Source organism: Passer domesticus, chromosome 28 (assembly GCF_036417665.1).
Source record: "Passer domesticus isolate bPasDom1 chromosome 28, bPasDom1.hap1, whole genome shotgun sequence".
Classification (NCBI taxonomy): Eukaryota; Metazoa; Chordata; class Aves; order Passeriformes; family Passeridae; genus Passer; species Passer domesticus.
In genome coordinates this window covers 2,909,010-2,929,789 of record NC_087501.1, presented here as the reverse complement: position 1 = coordinate 2,929,789, position 20,780 = coordinate 2,909,010, and the positions used below count along the sequence as shown (strand labels likewise).

Below are 20,780 nucleotides of genomic sequence, written 5' to 3'. Positions count from 1 at the left end.
GGGCAGAGAAGAGCACAGCAGCTTGGAAGCAGACCAGGAATTGTGCCTGAAAACCTTTTCCATGAACTTGGAAACTCAGCAGGATGATGCTGCAGCTCCCACGCTCCAGGCTGGGGCTGCCACGGCCGCCTCCCTCCCACCCTCACGGAGGAAAACTGTGTTTTCCCCTTCTCTGAGGTTTCCTGCTGCCCAGGGGTGAAGCACCTGGAAGGCTCCGTGCTCCTGTGGTGCACCCCAGCCCATCCCAGTTACCCCAGTGGGTGCCCCCAGCTGGAGCAAGGTGACTAAAACATTTTTGAAGCACCAGGCATTTACAGGCTGGAGCTTTATGGGTTCTCCTGCTTCTCCCAGGTATCTCCTGGACTTCTGGGAATGGTGAGTGTTGGTCCCAGCAGCACCATCCATCCTTTGCTGTGCTGTTGGGACACACGTGACAGGAGAATTCCTCTCTCCATCGTCACCATCTCACTGCGGGTCAGGGGAGACTGAAGTTCAGCTGGGGAGGTGACCTGGCTGTGACAGCCACTCTCCTCCTCCTGGAGCTCCATCCCAGCTCCTCCAGCCCATGTTTTTGGCGGGCTATTCCCTCCCCCTGCACACAGACAGGCTCTGTTTGCCATTAGCTCCCCCCCTCTGCCCCAGGAGCCCATCCCAGCACTAATTCTCACGCATGTTTCGGGTAAATCTACTTTCTTTCCCGGGATGAATTGTGGTTTCCAAGCACCATTAATCATTTCCCTTTAGAAAACAGCATTGGGGGGCTGGAAACACATTGCTCCTTTATTTACTGGGGGATGACCTGGCACGCTGGCACCCGGCCACGGGGCTGGCGCCTGCGGGACGACGAGGGGCGCGGAGAGAAGCCTCGGGGAGAGCTGGGAACGGGCTCCCAGCGGGATCAGCTCCCCCAGGACAGACCCCAGCTCCTGCCCAGGGGCTCGGGGAGCAGGGGATGGTGGTGGGCAGGAAAAGGCTGGGAATGCCAGCTCTGTAGCGCTTTCCCAAGAGCCTCCTCCACGGGGCTGCTCCCACAGTGAGGGCAGGAATGTCTCCCCATTCCTCACCCACCCCACCCTGCCAAGAGGATGTGGGTCCAGGACTCTCAGCTCATGGGTTTGGGTGAGCCCAAGGCGGAGGAAGCCCCCCTGCCCTGCTGGCCGTGGGGAGGGGGCACAGTGACCACGTGTGAGCTCCGGACTGTCAGGGGATGATTAATGGCCCACGCCACCGAGCTGCCAAGTGCTGCATTGTTAGAGCTGACAGGGAACGAGCCCGGACACTCTGGAACACAGCTCTGCCCCGTAATCAGCAAATAACGTTCCATGGAGGGAACTGGGGAAGTGTTTCCCCTCACAGCCCCCTCCCACCCCTGCCATGCTCTGACTGAGCCACAGCAGAGCAGGAAAGGGCCCAGCCAAGCACCCTGCGGCTCCCAGCTCCTTCCAGGGATTTCCCTTCCTGGGCTCCACTGCTCCTTCAGGTTTCAGCTAGGGGACAGTGGGATGGGATGGGACGGGACGGGACGGGACGGGATGGGATGGGATGGGCATAGGAATGGGGATAGGAATGGGGATAGGAATGGGGATAGGAATGGGGACAGGAATGGGGTGGAACTAGAAATGGAGGCAGAATTTGGGATGGGGTCAGGGACAGGATAGAAATGGAGATGGAGGCAGGAGTGGGGTTGGGGCAGAGCTTTGCACCCCCCGCTCCAGCTGCACAGGTAACCCTAAACGCCAAAGCAGGAGCACGGGGCCGGAGTTTTTCCAGCCCTATTCCCAGCTGTCAGGCAGTGATTAATGACCAACAGCCTCGGAATTGCCTTTATTGCCAGCCCGGCATTGTTACTGTGACAGCTAACGAGGGCAGACAGGCTTTACACCGCGCCTTGCGCCGCCCCGTCGGGACCGGGCCGGGCCTGCCGGGAGCAAGCCGGGCCTGCCAGGACCAAGCCAGGCCTGCCAGGACTGAGCTGGGCCTACCGGGACCAATTTGGGCCTGCCAGGACCGAGCCAGGCCTACTGGGATGAAGCTGGGCCTGCCAGGACTGAGCTGGGCCTGCTGGAACAGAGCCAGGCCTACCGGGACCAAGGCGGGCCTACCCGGGAGCAAGGCGGGCCTGCTGGGACCAAGTTGGGCCTAACGGGACTGAGCTGGGCCTACTGGGACTGAGCTGGGCCTACCGGGATGGAGCTGGGCCTACCGGGACTGAGCTGGGCCTACCGGGATGGAGCTGGGCTTTTCCCACCCAGGGCTGCCCATGGGGAACCCAGCTATGCCCATGGCTATCCCAGCTCTGCCATGGCCAATCCAGCTCTGCCATGGCTAATCCCGCTCTGCCATGGCTAATCCCGCTCTGCCATGGCCAATCCAGCCCTGCCATGGCCAATCCAGCCCTGCCATGGCTAATCCCACTCTGCCCAGGGCCATCCCAGTCTGCCCTCATCCCACCCAGAGCCTGCTGGGTCCCATCCCAGCTCCATCCCCATGAGCACCCAGAGCCCCCCAAATTCTCACTCAACTGCACAGAAAACCCCGCAGGATATTTTTACAAGGGCAGCGGGATGAGGTAGGGATGAAGGAGCTGGAGAGAACTGGGCGCAATAAACCATTTATTCCTACAAACAGCCCTGTTAAAACCCCGAGCGCCGTGGCACAGACACCGCTGAATGTTCCTGGACTCGAGTCCAGGAGCGGTAATGATTTTTTTTGGCTTTTATTTTTTTTTCAGGATTATTACAAATAATATTTACCTTTGTGCTGGTTCACATCTTGATGCTGTTAAACACGTGGCCACAGCTGGTTTCCCGCTCAGGGCAGTGATATAGTGCTGGTGTTATGAAGCAAAACCTCTTCTGCGAGCCAGAACACCCCACATTTAAAAACCTATTACTTTTCAATATTCCATGGATGCATTTTGCTCCAGCTCAGAGCAATTTCCTAGTTTACCCTTATTAAACTGAGAGGGGCTGAGCAGAGGCTGGTGATTTATGAAACACATACTAGATTCATTAAAACCTTTAAAGATTTAATACATTTTATCAAGGCCTTAAATCTGGGCAACCGCCTTTAAAAAAACACCAACTACAGGGTGTTTTTCATCTCTGGCGCCCTTTTGCGCTTCTTTAAGAGCTGTAAAATTTGGATTGACAAATATCGTGGATATTTCATTCCTTATTCCTAAATGGCGCTGAACCCTCCTGACAGGGTTGTTATACATAACCTCGGAGATCCATCACGAGTAAAGATCAAATCATTCTCCTTTATTGACGTTTTATGTGTGGTTTTTAAAGCCCTTTCCAGGATTTCAGGGATGGATGATCCTGTTGCCTGGCCCATCCCATTTCCTGTGATCCCAAAGCAGGTCCGGCCAGCGAGCAGGGGGGTCCGTGTGGGGGGCGACAGCAGGGGAGGTCAGAGATGAAATAAAAATGTTGTGGCTGCAAACAAGAATTGACAGAGGCAGAATTTGGGCTGGACATCAGAGTCAGAGCTCCAGGAGCATTTGGACGATGCTCTGAGGGACACGGTGGGGTCGGTGGGGTGTCTGTGCACGGCCGGGAGTTGGACTGGATGACCCTGTGGGCCCTTTCCAGCTGAGGGTCTTCTGTGGGAAAAGTGGAAAAGTGAGAAAAGTGGGAAAGTGGAAATATGGGAAAGTGGGAAAGTGGAAAAGTGGGAAAAGTGGGAATGTGGAAAAGTGGGAAAAGTGGGAATGTGGGAAAGTGGGAAAGTAGGACAGTGGGAAAGTGAGAAAAGTGGGAATGTGGAAATGTGGGAAAAGTGGGAATGTGGGAAAAGTGGGAGAGTGGAAATGTGGAAAAGTGGAAATGTGGAAAAGTGGAAATGTGGAAAAGTAGGAAAAGTGGAAATGTGGAAAAGTGGGAAAGTGGGAAAGTGGAAAAGTGGGAAAAGTGGTAATGTGGAAAAGTAGAAATGTGGGAAAAGTGGGAATGTGGAAAAGTGGGAAAGAGGTAAAGTGGGAAATGGAAATGTCCCAGCCCGTGGCAGAGGCTGCAGTGGGATGAGTCTCGCTGTCCTTTCCGACACTTAACGTTCTGTGCCCGGTGCCTCTCTCTGTCCCCCCCGCCCGGAGCGGCCTCGGGGGGCTCCGCACCCCAACCCCGCGGGCGCGGGCGGGTCTCGAACCCGCGTCCTTCGGCGCCACATCGCCGCTCCTCCACCGCCCCCTGGCGGCGGCGGCGGCGCGGTCGCGCGGTGATGACGCCAGTGGCGCGCCGCCGGTGCCGCCGCCGGTGCCGGGCATGGCCCAGCTCGGCGCCATCGCCGCCCTCGCCCTCGGCGTGGCGGCCGCCGCGCTCCTCTCGGCCGTGCACAAGATCGACGAGGGGCACATCGGCGTCTACTACCGGTGAGGCAGCCCGGCGGGGAGAGAGCCGGCCCGCGGCCAGCCCCGCCGCCGCTCACGGTTTCCCTCCTGTCTCTCTCCCGTTCTCTCCGCAGCGGCGGCGCGTTGCTGACCTCCACCAGCGGGCCCGGCTTCCACCTCATGCTGCCCTTCATCACGTCCTACAAGTCAGTGCAGGTGCTGCTGGGCGCGGGCCCGGGCGGGGCGGGCACCGGGACACCGGGGCACCGGGATACCGGGACACCGGGGTGTCGCACGGGGCTGGCCGTGCCCGCTACCGGCGGCTCTCGGGACGCTCGCTGCCCTCCGTGCCGGGGAAATCCCTCTCCTAAGCCTCTTTCCTTCAATCCCCTGCAGACCACGCTGCAGACGGACGAGGTGAAGAATGTCCCGTGCGGCACCAGGTGAGAATTTCAGCTCTTCCCCCTCGGCTCCTCACGAACCGGGACACCGGGAGGACAGGGAGCCCGCGGGGAGCGGGGCTCGGGGCGTGCTGGGGTGGTCCCACAGAGGGGACAGTGCCCCTCGGAGCCGCCCAGCCTCCCGCAAGGATCATTTGGTGTTTTCTCCCTTGGCAGCGGGGGAGTGATGATTTATTTCGACAGGATCGAGGTGGTGAATTTCCTCATCCAGAGCGCGGGTGAGTCACAGCTGTGCCCCGGGGCGGGGCTGCGGTGGCAGGAGGGGCTGGGCTGGGTGTGGAGAGGGCCAGGCTGTCCCTCAGGAGGGGCTGGGCTGGGTGTGGTGGGGCTGGGTTTGGTGGGAAGGATCCAGACTGTCCACAGGAGGGGCTGGAGTTACCTGGAGGGATCCAGACTGTCCCTCAGGAGGGGCTGGATTTACCTGGAGGGATCCAGACTGTCCCTCAGGAGGGGCTGGATTTACCTGGAGGGATCCAGACTGTCCCTCAGGAGGGGCTGGGCTGGGTTTGGAGAGAGCCAGGCTGTCCCAGAGGAAGGGCTGGATTTACCTGGAGGGAGCCAAGCTGTTCCACAGGAGGAGCTGGGCTGGGTTTGGTGGGACTGGGTTTGGTGGGAGGCATTCAGGCTGTCCCACAGGAGGGTCTGGGCTGGGTTTGGAGGGACTGGGTTTGGTGGGAGGCATTCAGGCTGTCCCTCAGGAGGACCTGGGGCTGAATTTGGTGGGAGGGATCCAGATTGTCCCACAGGAGGAGCTGGGCTGGGTTTGGAGGGACCCACGTTGTCCCACAGGAGGGTCTGGGCTGGGTTTGGTGGGACTGGGTTTGGTGGGAGGGATCCAGGCTGTCCCACAGGAGGGTCTGGGCTGGGTTTGGTGGGACTGGGTTTGGTGGGAGGGATCCAGGCTGTTCCACAGGAGGGTCTGGGCTGGGTTTGGTGGGACTGGGTTTGGTGGGAGGGAGCCAGGCTGTCCCACAGGAGGGTCTGGGCTGGGTTTGGTGGGACTGGGTTTGGTGGGAGGGAGCCAGGCTGTCCCACATGAGGAGCTGGATTTACCTGAAGAGACTCAGGTTGTCCCTCAGGAGGGGCTGGGGGCTGGTTTGGTGGCAGCCAGGCTGTCCCCCACGTGTGCCCCAAGCACCTGGCAGAGCCCTGAGTTCCTGCTGTCCCCTCTGCCCTCTCCCCCAGGAATTTGGGCTGTTGGTTGTCCCCATCCCAGCCCCCCCGAGCTGTGTGCAGCAGGTTGGAGTCAGGGGAGCCAGGGGCTGTGGGCAAAGGCTCCTCTGCAGCCCGGGGACAGCACCTGGGCAGCCTTTTCCCAAATCCTTTGGGTCTGAGCCTGGCAGTGCCTGGCTCAGCAGGGAGCTGGGGGTGTGTGTGCAGCCCCAGCAGGGCAGGGGAGAGATCCTGGTGAGGCCTGAGCAGAGGCTGTGAGAGCAGGGGCTCCTTCATTTCATACTGCACTGAGACTGAGCTCCAGGGCTTTCCCTGAGGGTGCTGAGCCTGCTCTCTCCTCCTCTCTCCTCCTCTCCTCTCCCAGTGTACGACATCGTCAAGAACTACACGGCTGACTACGACAAGGCTCTCATCTTCAACAAGATCCACCACGAGCTGAACCAGTTCTGCAGCGTGCACACCCTGCAGGAGGTGTACATCGAGCTCTTTGGTGAGTGCTGCTGGGGGCTGTCCCCTTGGGCTGGCGCTGCAGAACCCCAGCTGGTGGCTTTTATCCACGAATCCCCAGCTGGCTCTGCGTGGAGCTGGGGTTTTTAGGCAGCTGCCATCGTTTATCCCTGTTATCTTTTGGAGCTGAGTGCTTCAATGTGTTGTAACAATGAGCTCCAAGGCCAGCCCTGCCAGCAGCCTCCCTTCAGGGAAGGCAGCAGCAATTCTGTGGCGTTCTCTGTGCGTGCAGCAGCTGTGATGGATTGAATTGGTCACAGGATTGTCTGATCCAGATGGAAGAGCCTGGCTGGGCCTCTCTGCTGCCACAGAAACCCTGAGCAAGCACCACTGGCCAGGGGCTGGCTCAGCTTTTGTGCCACAAGGGCTGCTGCCCTCCCCTCCAGGGAAGCACAGGGCAGGAGGGCTGAGCAAAGCTGTGGTTTCCTGGTGGGATTGGCCCAGCAGCTGCCAGTGCTGAGTGTTTTGTTTCTGGCTCTGGGCTGACAGGAAATCCTCCCAGGCTCTCAGCACTGCTGGCTGTGGGCAGGGGGCTGCTGGGGGCCCAGCAGGACGGGCTTTGTGCCTGAGTGAGCACAGGGTGTTTGCAGGCTCCTGTTCTCCCTTCAGCCTGGCTTTCCAAGGAGCCTGGCTGCCCTTCCCACACTGCTGCAGGGGCTCAGATCCCCCCAGTTCCCAGCTCCTGCTGGTGGCTGGACGGGTTCCTGGCCCGTGCAGGCTCCAGATGTTGGCAGCTGCTGCTTGAAATGGCCTGAAAGCTCTCACTCTGCACAGAAGGAACTTGTGCAAACTGCCTGGAAGCCCTGGGCCTGGCTGGGGCTCTGCAGTGGGGCACAGCCCCTCTGAGCAGCCTCAGTCACCCTCTGCCCCCACAGCTGCCAGCAGGTGCAGGGAACTGATAACAGCTGCTTCCCAAACTCCTGGCTGGCCTTCATTAGGAGCCTGAGCTCCAGATAGGAAACTGGGCCCAAAGCAAACATCCAGGAGTGTGATGTGATCCCTCTCAAGGCCCTTACTGTTTGATTTTCCCTCTGCACTTCCCAGCAGGCCCCAGCTGGAAGCACTGCCCTCCTTGGAGCTTTCATCAGAGCAGGGTTTTAGGTTGTGTTTCCTTTTGAAATCCTCAGCTACGCTGGAGTTCTGGGACTCCTTGAGCCAGAGAGACATTGCTGATGATTTTTGCAGCCTGCTCAAGTAACTGATGCAGCCATTTGCCATTCCTGCCTTTCCATTTGCTCCGTGTCCTGCTGGCACGGGTGCAGGTCAGGATTTACCTCGTCACTCCAGGATTTGTGGGGCAGTTCAGTTCAAGGGGGTCAGAGCACAGAGTCCTGGTTGTGGAGATGCTGCCTCTGGCTCAGGAAGGTTCCAGACTGCAGGTTATGGGAAACTGCAGGGTTTCCTTTCATGCTGCCACGTTCCTGTGGTGTGTCCCATTGCTGGGAGCCTGCCTGGGGGTCAGCCCAGCACTTCTTCATCCAGCTGCCATTTGTGCTCTCCAGGAATAAGAAATGGGAGCCATCCCAGCTCACTCTGGGTGCTGACACTGCCTTGGGGGATGTTTCATTTCCTTTTCTTTTCTCCCCATTCAGATCAAATTGATGAAAACCTTAAACTGGCCTTGCAGCAAGACCTAACCACGATGGCCCCGGGATTAATTATACAGGTAATCAGGATTTGATTGAGAAATTGAAGGGGCAGACTGTGAAGAGGGGAAAGGGCTAAAGAGGACCAAGAAATTGAGATTTGTTTAGGAAATTGCTTCACAACACAGATTTTATTTAACCTGGGGAGGGGGAGCAGTGTCCTTCTGGTCCCCTCGCAGTTTTGGTGTGTTGAGTTTCTCCTGGAGTTCCTCTGGGTGCTGCTTTGCCCAGGTTACAATCTCCTCTCATATCAGACCTTGCAGTGCTGTTTCTCTGTGGGTTTTGGGCCTGCTCACAGTCTGTGCAGCTCTGGTGGCAGAGGATGCCCTGAGTGCCACCCACAGCCCCAGTGGCCACGTGGCTGCTGGCCCAGGCTCTCTTGTGTGTCTCTCTCTGCAGGCAGTCCGAGTTACAAAGCCAAACATCCCTGAAACCATCCGGAGGAATTACGAGCTCATGTGAGTGCCTGTGTGTTCCCAGAAGGGGCAGCTGAGCTCAGGGCTGGGGCGTCCTGGTGCCCCTCAGGAAGGGGCTGGCATGGGGCAGCTCTGAGCTCTCCCTGGGATGCTTTTCCCTGGGGCTCCTTCCCCTGGCCCTGTGCTCCAGAGCCCTCCCAGAGCTGAGGCTGAGTGGCAGAGGGATGGATTTCACCACTAATCCTCTTGTTTGACTGGGATGGAGAAACTGTTGATTCAACAAGCTGAAGCTTTGAAATAACTCTCTTTGACAGCACTTGACGTGCTGATCCCCCTGCAGTGCCCTGAGCCAGCTGCCAGCACTTTGCTCAGCCAGGATTGGATCCCTCTCATGCTCTCTGCTTCCCCAGCACTGCCTCTCACCCTTTGGGCTTGTGGTAAATCCTGTGTGCTGTGGTCGTGGCAGGAGGCCCCAGATCAGCCTGTGTGCCATAAATACAGCAGGACGTGTTGAGAGACTCAGTTCCAGTGTCTCTTCCCTGACTGGGAGCAGCAGCAGAGTTTTTATTTCTGTTCACTTTAAAAACTCATGAATGTGAGTAAAAACCAGTAAGATAGAAAAGGCACCAGTGCAGCCTGCAGGGACTGTCACAGGGAAATCTTCCTGCTGTGGAGAGGAGGAAAGAATGCTTTGATTCAGGCAGAAAGCTCTGTGCAGGTGCCTGCCCTGGACACATGCTGGAAGGAGGGAAGAGCCAGCAGCTCGTTCTGGGGGTGTGCTGTGTGTCCCACACCAGTGAGCTCCTGGTTTTAACTGGTTTTAATGGGTTTAACTGGTTTTTCTTGCTCCCCAGGGAGAGTGAGAAGACAAAGCTGCTGATAGCAGCACAGAAGCAGAAGGTGGTGGAGAAGGAGGCAGAGACAGAGAGGAAGAAAGCTCTGATTGGTCTGTGGGGCTGGGGAAGGGGGTGGGGAGGGAAAAATAAGGGTTTGGGTTTGGATTAGGGAAGGGAGGGACAGGGAGCAGAGAGACCCCAGGTCCCAGGGAGGGATACACGTGGTTCACTCTGGGACCTTCTCTGATCTGATACTCCCAGAGAAACTCAGGAGTTTTTCAGGTGGGTTCCAGCTTTGTTCTCTGTGGGCTGGAAATGTTTCCCACCGTTTATTTCCACCTGAAGTAGGTGATGAGTGAGGATTTTCCAGGGTGAGGCTGCTCCTGGTGTTAGGAAAACGTGTGATGACAGCGTGGGCGTGTTCTTGTTTTCATTTCAGAGGCAGAAAAGATTGCACAAGTTGCTGAAATAACTTATGGACAGAAAGTGATGGAAAAGGAGACAGAGAAGCGGATTTCAGAGATTGAAGGTGAGTGGGGGTGAGCTTTCCAGTAAGTAAATCCTGGAGGAGGTTACCAAGGAGTTCTTGAAGTGTGTGTTGGCTGTTCCTCAGTCCAGGCTGACGTTCACAGGGGTGAAGTTCCTGACCACAGGCAGGAATAGGAATTTCTTTGCAGGCTGTCCTTCTTGAAACTCCCTTTCTCAAGGTGATCTTTGTAGCAGTTTGAACTTAAGGAGATGTTCCCTCACCCCTCTGATAAAGTCAGAGAAACTCCAGGGCATGGAGAGGGCTCTGCAACTCCAGCTCAGGAGTGGCAAGGCTTTTTTTCCCCTTATATTCATTAAAGTCCCTGACAAGCTCTGCGGAAGCCACTGAGGAGCCAATTAAGAGTTTTACAGGTCAGCAGCTTCTCATTAAGAAGTTCTTTGCAGGAATACAATGGGGTTTATTTCTTATAACTGTGTCAGCAGGTGTCAGCCCTCAGTCTGGCTCTGTGCTGGCAGAGGATTCCTGCCTCCTCCTTTTTTCCTGGTGTCTCTGACTGGGACCAGCCTCTCCTTTTAGCCAGGAGAGGCAGATGTGGGCCAGACCATCCAGCTGTTTACAGGATCTTTAAAGTGCAGCAGCTCCCAGGCCTCCCTGCTAGGGGAAGTAAACAAATGGTTTATCCAGCTGTGCAGCTCTCAGCCCCAGACTGACATGTTGCAATTGTGTGGCTCCATGCCTTAGGAGGAGTGGCAGGAGGTGGCAGGATTCCACTCATTTTATCTGTAACCTGCTGGCCTGATACCCATCATTATCACTGGATGGATGCAGAGGGGAAAAAGTGCAGTTCAGAAAGGGGAAATGTTCCTTAAGTGTCTGTGCCAGGAGTCAGGAATTGCAGTATCCACAGAGCTATGCTGTTGATACAGCAGAGAAAAGCTCTCCAGCATCTGTGCAAAGGGCAGAGCCTGTGGAGATTGAAATCCCCTGCTCTGTGTGCCAGAACCTTCATCTGCACATCCCAAATCCCAGCTGGGAATGCCATGCACAGCACAGACCTCACTGCACAGTCTGCTGGGCTGCCCAGGCTGCTGCTGGGCAGGGGCTGTGGGTAAATCCCACCTCTGCAGGAGAGCAGTTGCTGTGTTTGAGCACAAGAGTCAGCCCTGGCTCGAGAAGAAAGGCTGAGCTCAGCCCACGTGATGGGGATAATCAAACCCTGATGTTTGTGAAGTTCTTTGAGCTCTGCAGTTGCAGATGCAATTTGCTTCTTCATGCTCTTATTCTGCAGCCATTTGGCTGCAGCAAATTGAGCTCCCATTTCTGGGTTTCCCATTTCTGGGTTTCCCATTTTGTAAATGGGAAATTGAGCTCCCATTTCTGGGTTTCCCATTTCTGGGTTTCCCATTTTGTTCTCTCTTGCCTTGGTTGTACCCTGTGTAGCTCAGAGGTTCCCCTGACCACCTCCTGAAGAGTTACCAGCTGCAAGCAGTGCTGACGTGGCTGGGAATAAAAATGTCACTCACAGCATGTGTTTGCTTCCAGATGCTGCATTTCTTGCACGAGAGAAGGCGAGAGCTGATGCTGAGTGTTACACTGCAATGAAGGTGGCTGAGGCCAACAAGGTACTGTGCTTTCCTTTGTGGTGCCTCAGAGCAGGGCCCCTGGCACCAGGCTGAAGGGAAATACCAGCACAAGGGCAGGCAGTGATCCTTGTTTACGTCAAAAAGCAAAACAAGGCCATCTCCTCTCAGCAAAGCTTTCATCTGAAACAATTAGTCAACAATTAGATCCTTATTTGCAAGTTCATTTTGTTCTCTGGATGGATCAGTGTCGGGGAATGTGAAATCTCTGCTCTGCCAGGTGCTCACTGGTCCTGGCTCTCTGTGGAATATGACTTTCAGTGCTGCCCTTTCACACTGTTGTGATGAGAAATGTGGTTTCATTCCAGTCTCAAGCTGGCAGGCAGAGCAGGAAGATCTCCAGGGTGACAGGCAGGGGCAGAATAAACCACAGTGCAGGGAAAGAACTGAGCTCAGACCCCTTGGAAGAGCCTCAGTACTGCGAAGTAAAAACAACAAAAAATCCAACCTGGAAACAGAAAAATGGCATGGATAGAATGGTCAGGTGTGCTCCTGATACAGCAAGCTGCCAGCACATCCCAGCAGGGAGTTGCAGTTGTGTGGTGGTCAGTGAGAAGGGGCAGAGGGCCCAGGTTTTGTCCTCTCTGTTACAATGCTGTTATCCTGAAGGAGTGAGCTCCTCTCAGCCAGACAGGCTGGTGGATGTGCTCCCTGGAGAGAGCCAGGGATGTTTCCCTCCTCCTCAGCTCTCCTTGCAGGGGCTGCAGTGAGGGATGTGCTCTGGAACACTCCATCACGCTTGCACTGAGCCTTCCCCCAGCTGCTCCCTTCCCTCTCCATTCTGCCCCCTTCCCTTTCCATTCTGCCATTTAGTCCCTGGGTTCTGGAGTGCCCTCAGCCCTGCTGGAGGAGAGCCTGGCTCTGGGCACTCTGTTTTCCCTGGGGAGGGCTGGCCATGCCTGCTGGGCTCCTGGAAAGCCTGTGCCTCGTGTGCTCAGGCAGGAATTCCCTTTTCCCACCCCCGAGCTCCTGTGACCCGTTTTCTCTCCGTGCAGCTCAAGCTAACTCCTGAGTACTTGCAGCTGATGAAGTACAAGGCAATCGCAGCCAACAGCAAGATCTACTTTGGCAAAGATATTCCCAACATGTTCATGGACTCTGCAGGGAGCCAGAGCAAATCTGCAGAGGGACTGGCAGAAGGAATCCAGGAGGAGGACGGGGCAGGAACCAGTGAGGACACAAAACTACTTCATAACATCAACTGAAAAGAAAGATTTCTATTCATTTTATATCAAAAAATCATGAACTGGGAAATTCCTTTTAGTTTTCCCCCTTTTCCTGTGCTGAAAGAGATGAATCAGATTTAATCCTTTCAATCTTTTATATGACAATTAGACACTAGGACTTTGGTATTTATGGGGTGGGTTTTCTGGTAATTTCTAAGCCCCAGGTATGTTCTGTAGCTGCTCTTGGTCACCCAGACCAAGGATTTGGGAGAGGTTGTCATGCCTATCAGCTTGGGTGGGAACCTAATTTGGGACTGAGGTGGTTCATAGCAGTTGCAGGTAAAGAAATGTTGAGGTTTTGGAGGGAGGGGATTTGCTGCTACAACTTGTTTTGGGTTTTTTTTCTTACTGAAAATTCCAAGTACTTTATTTCAATCCCCTCTGAAAATAAGGTGCTAGATTTTGTACATTACACACAGATGGCTGCTCAAGGCTGGGGCCACACGAGGTGACCCCGTGAGGGACAGAGGCTCAGCTGGAGTCCTGCAGGTTCCCACCCCTGGGGGGATCGAAGCCTTAGACCACATCCCACAGGGAGAAACACAAACTCTTCATTTTCTGCGTCCTGACTCTGCTTTGTTTTCCATTTGTCATGTTTCTGTGGTGGAATTGTCCCAGCAGTTCAGCTGCTGGGGGAGGGTGTGGGCAGCATCCTGGAGTGCAGAGCTGGGTGGGATCTTCAGATGGAAATTGTCACAGAAAACCAGGGAGGAAAGAATTTTTGTCTCAGGGACCCTGAGTTTACAAAAGGCCTTGCTGGGGAGGAGCTGCTGGAGTGAGCAGACAGCTTTTCAGCTGATCTGCTCTGGGAGCAGCTGGAGCTCAGTGTTTACAGTGTCTGAGTAGAAAAAGGACCTGCAGGTGAGCACAGCAGAGCTCCTGTGGACTGGGGCTGAGGGACCTCGTGGAAGGAACATTTCCCTCTGGCCAAGGACAAACCACGACCCTGAGAGGCCACAGGGCAGAGACAAGCAGCTCTTCCTGAATTCCCAAAGATGGAGTCCCCTTTTCCTCTCAGAACAGTGTTACAGAATGTTCCCTCTAGAGAGGGAACAGAGCTTTCTTCTCCACACATGCAAAATTGGAGGATAAAAGTCCAGGCCTAGAGAGAACATTTTTTTTTTCCCTCCCTAATCCATCTGCATTTGGCAGCAGAGCCTGGTGATTAATTGCTGATGTAATTAGAGGCCAGTATCCTCTTCTGAGATGATGCCAGTGCTTGTCAGAGACCAGCCTGGTGCATTCACAGGCTCCTGCCCAAATTCTTGCTCCCCAGCACCCCTGGTCTCACCCTTCAGTGTTCAAACCTTCATCACTGTGTTGCTCTGAGAGCTCAGTGAATCACTCCAGGGTTTTTACAGCAGTTTTCTCTTCCTTGTTGATGCTTGAAAATGCAAAATAGAAATGAACATCAGTTTCTGCTGGAGCAAAGTCCCATCCTCTTTGTATTTCTTAGGAAATAGGAGCTAAGGGAGACCTACAACAGACCCAGCAGCATCCCCAGGGAGGCTGTGATATTCCCAAATATTCCTAAATAGGTCTGTGCAGGCTCTAACAGGGAATAGCAGAAGTTTTTAGCCATGAGGATGAGCTCACTTGAGATTGTTCTGCGTTTGTGCTCGAGGTTTCCATCAGCAACTAACACCTCCTTTTACACAAGTATTGTTCACTAATGAAAGGACCCTACTAAGCCAAAGTGGTGTTATAAAGGCTTTTTTTTTTATGTGTGATTTCACAGCAAGACAATAGCTTGGGATAAAGAGCTCTTAATAATTTTTTTTTTTAATTAAAACCCTAATTGCTAAAGCATTAGTGTAATTTAGTTAAGTTGTACTAAGAGTAAAAAAAGAAAAGTGAAGTTGAGAGTGTGTCAGTCTTCATAAGCCAGAATGTGTTGTTGTGTCTTCATTCAGGTTTCTTCACACTAAAATGTCCTGAATGTTCCAGAGTGGCTCAGTCTCCATGTAAACCTTTATTCCTCTAACAGGCAAATGGTCCTGTTTCTCTAACCTTGAGGTGAAGATCTGAACTTCCAACCCACTCTGTAGCAAAGGGAGCAGAGGTTTGTGGCACTGCTGATTCCTGGCAGCACGGAAATGCTCTGCCAGTGCAGTCCTTGATCTTCTTATGTACTGAATTCAAAGCCTTTTTATTTTGGTATTTGCTATGACAATAAAATGGCCTTCGATTTTAGAGCCTTCAGTGTTCCCCTCGGGGTTTCTGGATGGATTTTAATCCCACGATGTGTTTGCAGGGGAGGATTTTGCAGAGGGGAGGTCGAGGTGGGAGTGGGGGGCTGTGGGGTGCTGGGGGTCGGTGCTGTGCTGGTTTTCCCTTTCCACTGAGGAGGAGGAAGGTGGAAGAAGGCTGGGAGGAATCCCAGTCTGTCAGCGCCTGCTTTGCTACAGAATGAGCAAAAAACAGACCGGAGCAGCAAACACCTCAAAACCCTTGTCGTGTTTTACCAGACAAAGGGCAGGAACCTTCTGGGTGTTTTTCACCAGCTGTGTCAACACGGAATCTGCAGAGGGACGGTGAAGTTCTGCGGGTTAGGACAAATATTTGAGTTCATGTGCTGCAGCCGCGCTCTCCCGCCCTGCCCGGGCCTCGTCCCTCCGCTCCAGCTGCCCGAGGGCTCTGGCCGGGCTCTGGCCGGGCTCCGAGCTCTCCCCACACCTCAGGCGGGGCCTCAGGAGCAGCCGCGTTCCCTCCTTCCCTTCGTGCCGCTTTTCCCCTCAGCAATCGGGATCCACACCCTCGGCAGGCCGCTCGGGCAGGGATAACATCAGTTTTGGGGGCGGGCAGGCCGGAACAGCCGGGTGCGCTGCTGGCAGCGCTCGCTGCGGTTACCGAGGGCACGGAGCGATTTGGATTTGTCCCCAAACCCAGGCGAGGGCACACGCGGGGAGCCCCGGCCGGGCCCCGCTCCCCGGCGCCGCCATGGCGCCCGCGACCTTCCCAACATGGCGGCGCCGCGCCCCGCCCCGCCGCTCCCATTGGCCGGCGGCGCCGCACGGAGCGATCCGATTGGCGGAGAGCGGGGGCGGGGCGGGTGTGTGGCGGAAGCGGCGGGAGGGGATGTGGAGAGCGGGCATGGCCGCCGGGGACGGGCTGGGCCCGGCGCTCCGCGCCGTCACCGAGCAGGTGCAGCAGGCGGCGGCGCGGCGGCCGCAGGTGAGGGGGACACGGGGGACAACCCGGCGGGAGCCGCGGGGCGGGGGCGCTGCCACGGCCGCCGGCCTCCGCCACCCTAGGGACGGGCCCGCGCTGAGGGGACAGGGCACCGGTGACCGTGGGGACAGGCCCGCGGCGGCACCGGGACGGGCCCCACCGTGGGGACAGGTCACCGGTGACCGTGGGGACAGGCCCGTGCTCACCCGCCGTGCTCCCGCAGGGGCTCCCGGCCGTGCAGCCGCGGCTCGTGGCCGTCAGCAAGACCAAGCCGGCAGAGATGGTGATGGAGGCCTACAGCCACGGGCAGCGCAGCTTCGGGGAGAACTACGTGAGTGGGGGGCTGGCAGGGGACAGGGGCTGGGACAGGGTCAGTAGGGATGGGACAGGGTCAGAGGGGTGGGACAGGGTCAGAGGGATGGAAAAGGTCAGCAGGGATGGGGCAGGGTCAGCAGGGATGGGGCAGGGTCAGCAGGGCTGGAAAGGGTCAGGGGGCTGGGAGGGGGCAGCAGGGATGGGACAGGGTCAGAGTGATGGGATAGGGTCAGCAGGGAAGGGACAGGGTCAGGGAGATGAAAAAGGTCAGCAGGGATGGGACAGGGGGCTGGGACAGGGTCAGGAGGATGGGACAGGTTCAGAGGGGTGGGACAGGGTCAGCAGGGATGGAAAAGGTCAGCAGGGATGGGAAGGGTCAGTAGGAATGGGACAGGGTCAGCAGGGATGGGTCAGGGGGCTGGGACAGGGTCAGCAGGGCTGGAAAAGGTCAGCAGCGATGGGACAGGGGCAGGGGGCTGGGACAGGGTCAGCAGGGAAGGGACAGGGTCAGAGGGGTGGGACAGGGCCCCTGCAGAGGGCACAGAATCCCAAAATCATTCCAAGCCCTCCAAGGGCATCGAGTCCAAGCTGTGCCCCATCCCCACCTTGTCACCCAGCCCAGAGCACTGAGTGCCACCTCCTGAGCCCTTCCTTGGACACCTCCAGGGGTGGGGACTCCAGCCCCTCTCTGGACAGCCATTCCAATGTTCAACAGCCCTTTCCATGAACAAATTCCTCCTGAAGGCTTGGGCCAGCCTGTTTGGGTGGCTCTGTGGGTGACACATCATTCCCTGCCCTCGTGGTTTTGGGGCTCAGGTTGCCCCAAGATCACACATCCCGAGGACACCAATCCTCTGCCTGCTGTGGGTTTAACAGAATTTCATTCTCCTTCATTCTCCCAGGTTCAGGAGCTGCTGGAAAAGGCATCAGACTCCAGGGTGAGCCCACAGTTCACTCCATGCTTTCTTACCATGTCTAGCTGTGTCCTAGGAGCTGTTCTGTCAAAGTCCTGAGGTTTGTTAGGGCTTTGGCTGGATCCTTATCTGTGCAGATGAATGGTGGGTTATTCTTGGCTCTCTGCCTCTGCCCTGTTCCCCCTCCTGCCTGGCTGGCTCCAGAGGAGTTTGGGAATACATCTGCCTTAGTCCTGACCTGTCTGCACTGTGCTCTGCCTTTTGTGCTCTCTTTAGGAGAAGCACAGTCCTTGTTGAAAAAAAAAAAAAAACAACAAACATTAGCACTCAGTTTGGGGGAAATGTCATTTTATGACTGTTGCACAAGAGCTTTGCCTTCACTGTTCCCAGGGACAGCATTCCCTGCAGCCACAAACCCATCCCTGTCCAGGCTCAACCCCAGCACAACCACAGGCTGAGTCTCAACAAACAAAGAAATTGGGTGTCTGCTATTTGGTTGTGGGCAAACTAAGTCTGAAGTGCTGCGTGGGGGAAGGGGGAGTTGTTGTTCCAACCTGAGCATTCCCTCTGCTTTCAGATTCTCTCATCCTGCCCAGACATCAAGTGGCATTTCATTGGCCACCTGCAGAAGAGCAATGTCAACAAGCTGATCGGTGGGTCCTGCTTGCTTTGATGTGGGCAGTGGTCTTCCAGGGCTCAGATGTGTCAGGGAGGGTCAGGATTTGGAAAGATTCTCCCCCAGAGGGTGCTGGCACTGCCCAGGGAATGGGCACAGCTGCCAGAGCTCCAGGAGGGTTTGGGCAGCACTCCCAGGGATGCTCAGGGTGGGATTTTTGGGGTGTGTGGGCAGGAGCAGGAGTTGGACTCAGCCATCCTTGGGATCCAGCTCAGATTCCCTGAAACAACCCCCATGAACTCCCCAATGCCTGCTGGAGGTACCAACAATCCCCTGCCAGCAGAATTCCCTCAGCCTCTGCTCTCTCCCCAGCTGTCCCAAACCTGTTCATGCTGGAAACAGTGGATTCTGTGAAACTGGCAGACAGAGTCAACAGCTCGTGGCAGAAAAAAGGATCACCCCAGAAGCTGAAGGTCATGGTGCAAGTTAACACCAGCGGGGAGGACAGTGAGTGGCTCTTTGTGACAAGTGCATGGCTTGGCAGGGAACGGGGATGGGCTGGGCTGGTTTGTGCTCTGGAAGCAGAGCTGGGCACTGATGTCCCTGTGCTTTTGCAGGCAAGCATGGCCTTGCCCCCGGGGACACCACGGCTGCTGTGGAGCACGTCATCAACAAGTGCCCCAGCCTGGAATTCGTGGGGCTGATGACCATCGGCAGCATCGGGCACGACCTCAGCAAGGGGCCAAATCCTGACTTCCAGGTAAGGTTTTCTCACAGAAAATGGCACTGTGGGCTGGTTTCCTGGCACGGTTGGTCTGTCCCAGTCAAACCAGTGCGAGTCAGGCTGTCAGGAGGTAGGGACACCTTGTGCAGAGCCCTCAGTGCCAGTGTCAGTGCAGCTGTGAGGCTCCTTTCTGCAGGGTGTTGCTCCCACCCAGCCTCTGAAGCTGCAGGCAGGATTTTGGCAGGGCAGCAGTTGCTGAGCTGGAGCCCCAGGTGAGGTTTGAGCCTCCTGTGTGCTGTCAGTAAATCTGGGGGACCTCCAGACCTGTTACACTCCTTCTGTGGGAAGTGTGAGAGTTTCAGCTCCTGTGTGGAGCAGACATCAGGGACAGGCAGGAGCCAGCATCTGTGGCACCCTGGAGGGGAGCTGGCGTGGCTGTGCAGGTGAGTGACCTCTCGTGTCCCCTGTGCCCTGCAGGTGCTGCTGTCCCTGAGGCAGGAGGTGTGTGAGAAGCTGAACCTGCCCCTGGACAAGGTGGAGCTGAGCATGGGCATGTCCACGGACTTCCAGCACGCAGTAAGTGTGTGTCTGCCCCTTCCCTGGGGGAACAAACGTGCCTGCACCCCAAATTCCAGCCCAGGCAACCCAGACAGGCCTCTAAGATTTCCCCCTGGGTGAAGATCCCAGTGCAGCTCTCCTGGTCCTGGGGGTCAAAGCAGCCCCTGGGTGTAGCTGTGGGTGCTGAGGCTGTGAGGAACCATCCTGTGGGAGCCCAGGCTGGGCTGTGGGGGTGGTGGCAGCCCTGCCCTGAGCTGCTCCTCTCTGTCTCTCCCAGATAGAGGTTGGATCCACAAACGTCAGGATCGGGAGCACTATTTTTGGAGAGAGGGATTATTCCAACAAAGCCCCCGCTGGGGGTGGAGGCCAGCCAGAGGCTGTGACAGTGCAGGGGCACTAGAGGGAAGACAAGTGGCCTCAGCAGAGGAGAGACCTCGCCGTGGGAGACCTCACTATGCATTTTTACCTCCCTCCGTGTGGGCACCCATCGTGATGGTGAGAGGGAATTCCTCGGAGCAGAGGCCGGGATGCCTCGTGATCATTGTGATTATAGAGTACCCCTAGAAACTGGAGATCTTCATAACCAACAAGGAAATCGAGGGTTGGAAGTGGCTGTGGTGTCTTGGTTCCTCAGGGTCGTCAAGGACAGAGACTTTGGGGTAACTGGGCTGCACAAACAGGTGTTTGTCAGGCTGGAGTTGCTGCTGAGCAAGGTGGGTGTCCCTGCAGCAGTGCTGGTGGTTGTTTTTTGCTGAGGACTAAACGCTTCATTCAACACATTTATGATTGCCAGAAAGCTGTAAATGTTTCCCCAAGTGCAAGTTCAGCACGTGGGATGGTTGCACAGGAGCTGGGATGGGGCTGTGCCGTGGCACAGCAGAGGCCATGGCCGTGGGAAGGGGTGAGTGACAGGCACAGGGGACTGTGAGGAGCTCAGCTGCCACTGTGAGTTCATGGTGTGGGGCTTTGGCTGCACAGCACAAGTGTGGGAGTGTCTTTTCAGCTCAATTTTGTCCTTTTCAGCTGACACTAACTTTTCCCATGGCTCTGTGGCCGCCCAGATCTGGAATGCTTTCCCCCCTTCCCTTCCTTTCCTTTCCCCTCCTCTGTTGTTGGGAATTATTTTCATCCTGCCTGGTAGTTTTGCTGCTGTTTTTTGGTCAGAATGGAGGTTTCCTGCCAGGCCTCTGCTCTGCCACCAGCTTGCTGCTGCTTTCCAAGGTTTGGTGCCTGTGCCATCCCTTTTACACCTGTGTGAGGATATCAGTGCTTGGCTCAGGGCAGCAGGGAGCTTTCCTTGGGAAAATACTTCAGAAAATGAAGTTTCATTGTCCCACTGCATTCTGAGTTCCTGAAAAAAAAAATCATTTGGTCACTGAGAGAACTTCTAGAGTGTCTTAACATCCTCTCCTGCTTTTGGAAGAGGGAAATGGGACTGTCTCTGCAGTAACTTTCCTCCAGGTGTGAGCAGAAGCTCCTGCCTTGCCCTGCGTTGTTTGGCCACTCTCACAACCCGTGTCACAGCTGATTTTTGGGCTTTTGTGTCTGCTGAGAGGAGGAGAGCTCGGCTGCCAGCAGGACCATCCTCCCCAGGCTTTGCTCTGTGTGCGCGTGGTTAAATCTCGCTGTCGGTTTCACTCTCCAAAAGCTGAATGTAAACGAGAAGAGAACTCCACCTCCAACCCGTCGTAGCCCCGTGGTTCAGCAGCGCCGGGGGTCGGGGCCGCCCCCCTCGCGCTGCCCCGTGTGTGGTTCAT

General features: G+C 56.0%; 2 protein-coding genes across 3 annotated transcripts; both read left to right on the top strand.

Moving 5' to 3' along the window:
* The first annotated feature begins 4,216 nt into the window (after positions 1–4,216).
* On the top strand, positions 4,217–12,830 carry ERLIN2 (ER lipid raft associated 2). The gene is made up of 11 exons (XM_064400237.1): positions 4,217–4,372; positions 4,465–4,546; positions 4,727–4,773; positions 4,948–5,009; positions 6,329–6,454; positions 8,064–8,137; positions 8,517–8,575; positions 9,388–9,479; positions 9,809–9,898; positions 11,402–11,481; positions 12,495–12,830. The coding sequence occupies exons 1-11, from the start codon at positions 4,266–4,268 to the stop codon at positions 12,702–12,704; spliced, it is 1,029 nt and encodes a 342-aa protein (XP_064256307.1). The 5' UTR covers positions 4,217–4,265; the 3' UTR covers positions 12,705–12,830.
* A 2,913-nt stretch (positions 12,831–15,743) lies between these two features.
* On the top strand, positions 15,744–19,631 carry PLPBP (pyridoxal phosphate binding protein). 2 transcript variants are annotated; one of them, XM_064400239.1, is made up of 8 exons: positions 15,744–15,899; positions 16,120–16,227; positions 17,114–17,149; positions 17,703–17,778; positions 18,114–18,248; positions 18,359–18,501; positions 18,943–19,041; positions 19,305–19,631. In XM_064400239.1, exons 1-8 carry the CDS (start codon positions 15,804–15,806, stop codon positions 19,404–19,406), a joined length of 795 nt encoding a protein of 264 aa, XP_064256309.1. In that variant the 5' UTR covers positions 15,744–15,803; the 3' UTR covers positions 19,407–19,631. The 2 variants fall into 2 exon arrangements, with proteins under 2 accessions (XP_064256309.1, XP_064256308.1); XM_064400238.1 differs by having other exon boundaries at positions 19,301–19,631.
* The last annotated feature ends 1,149 nt before the right edge of the window (positions 19,632–20,780 follow it).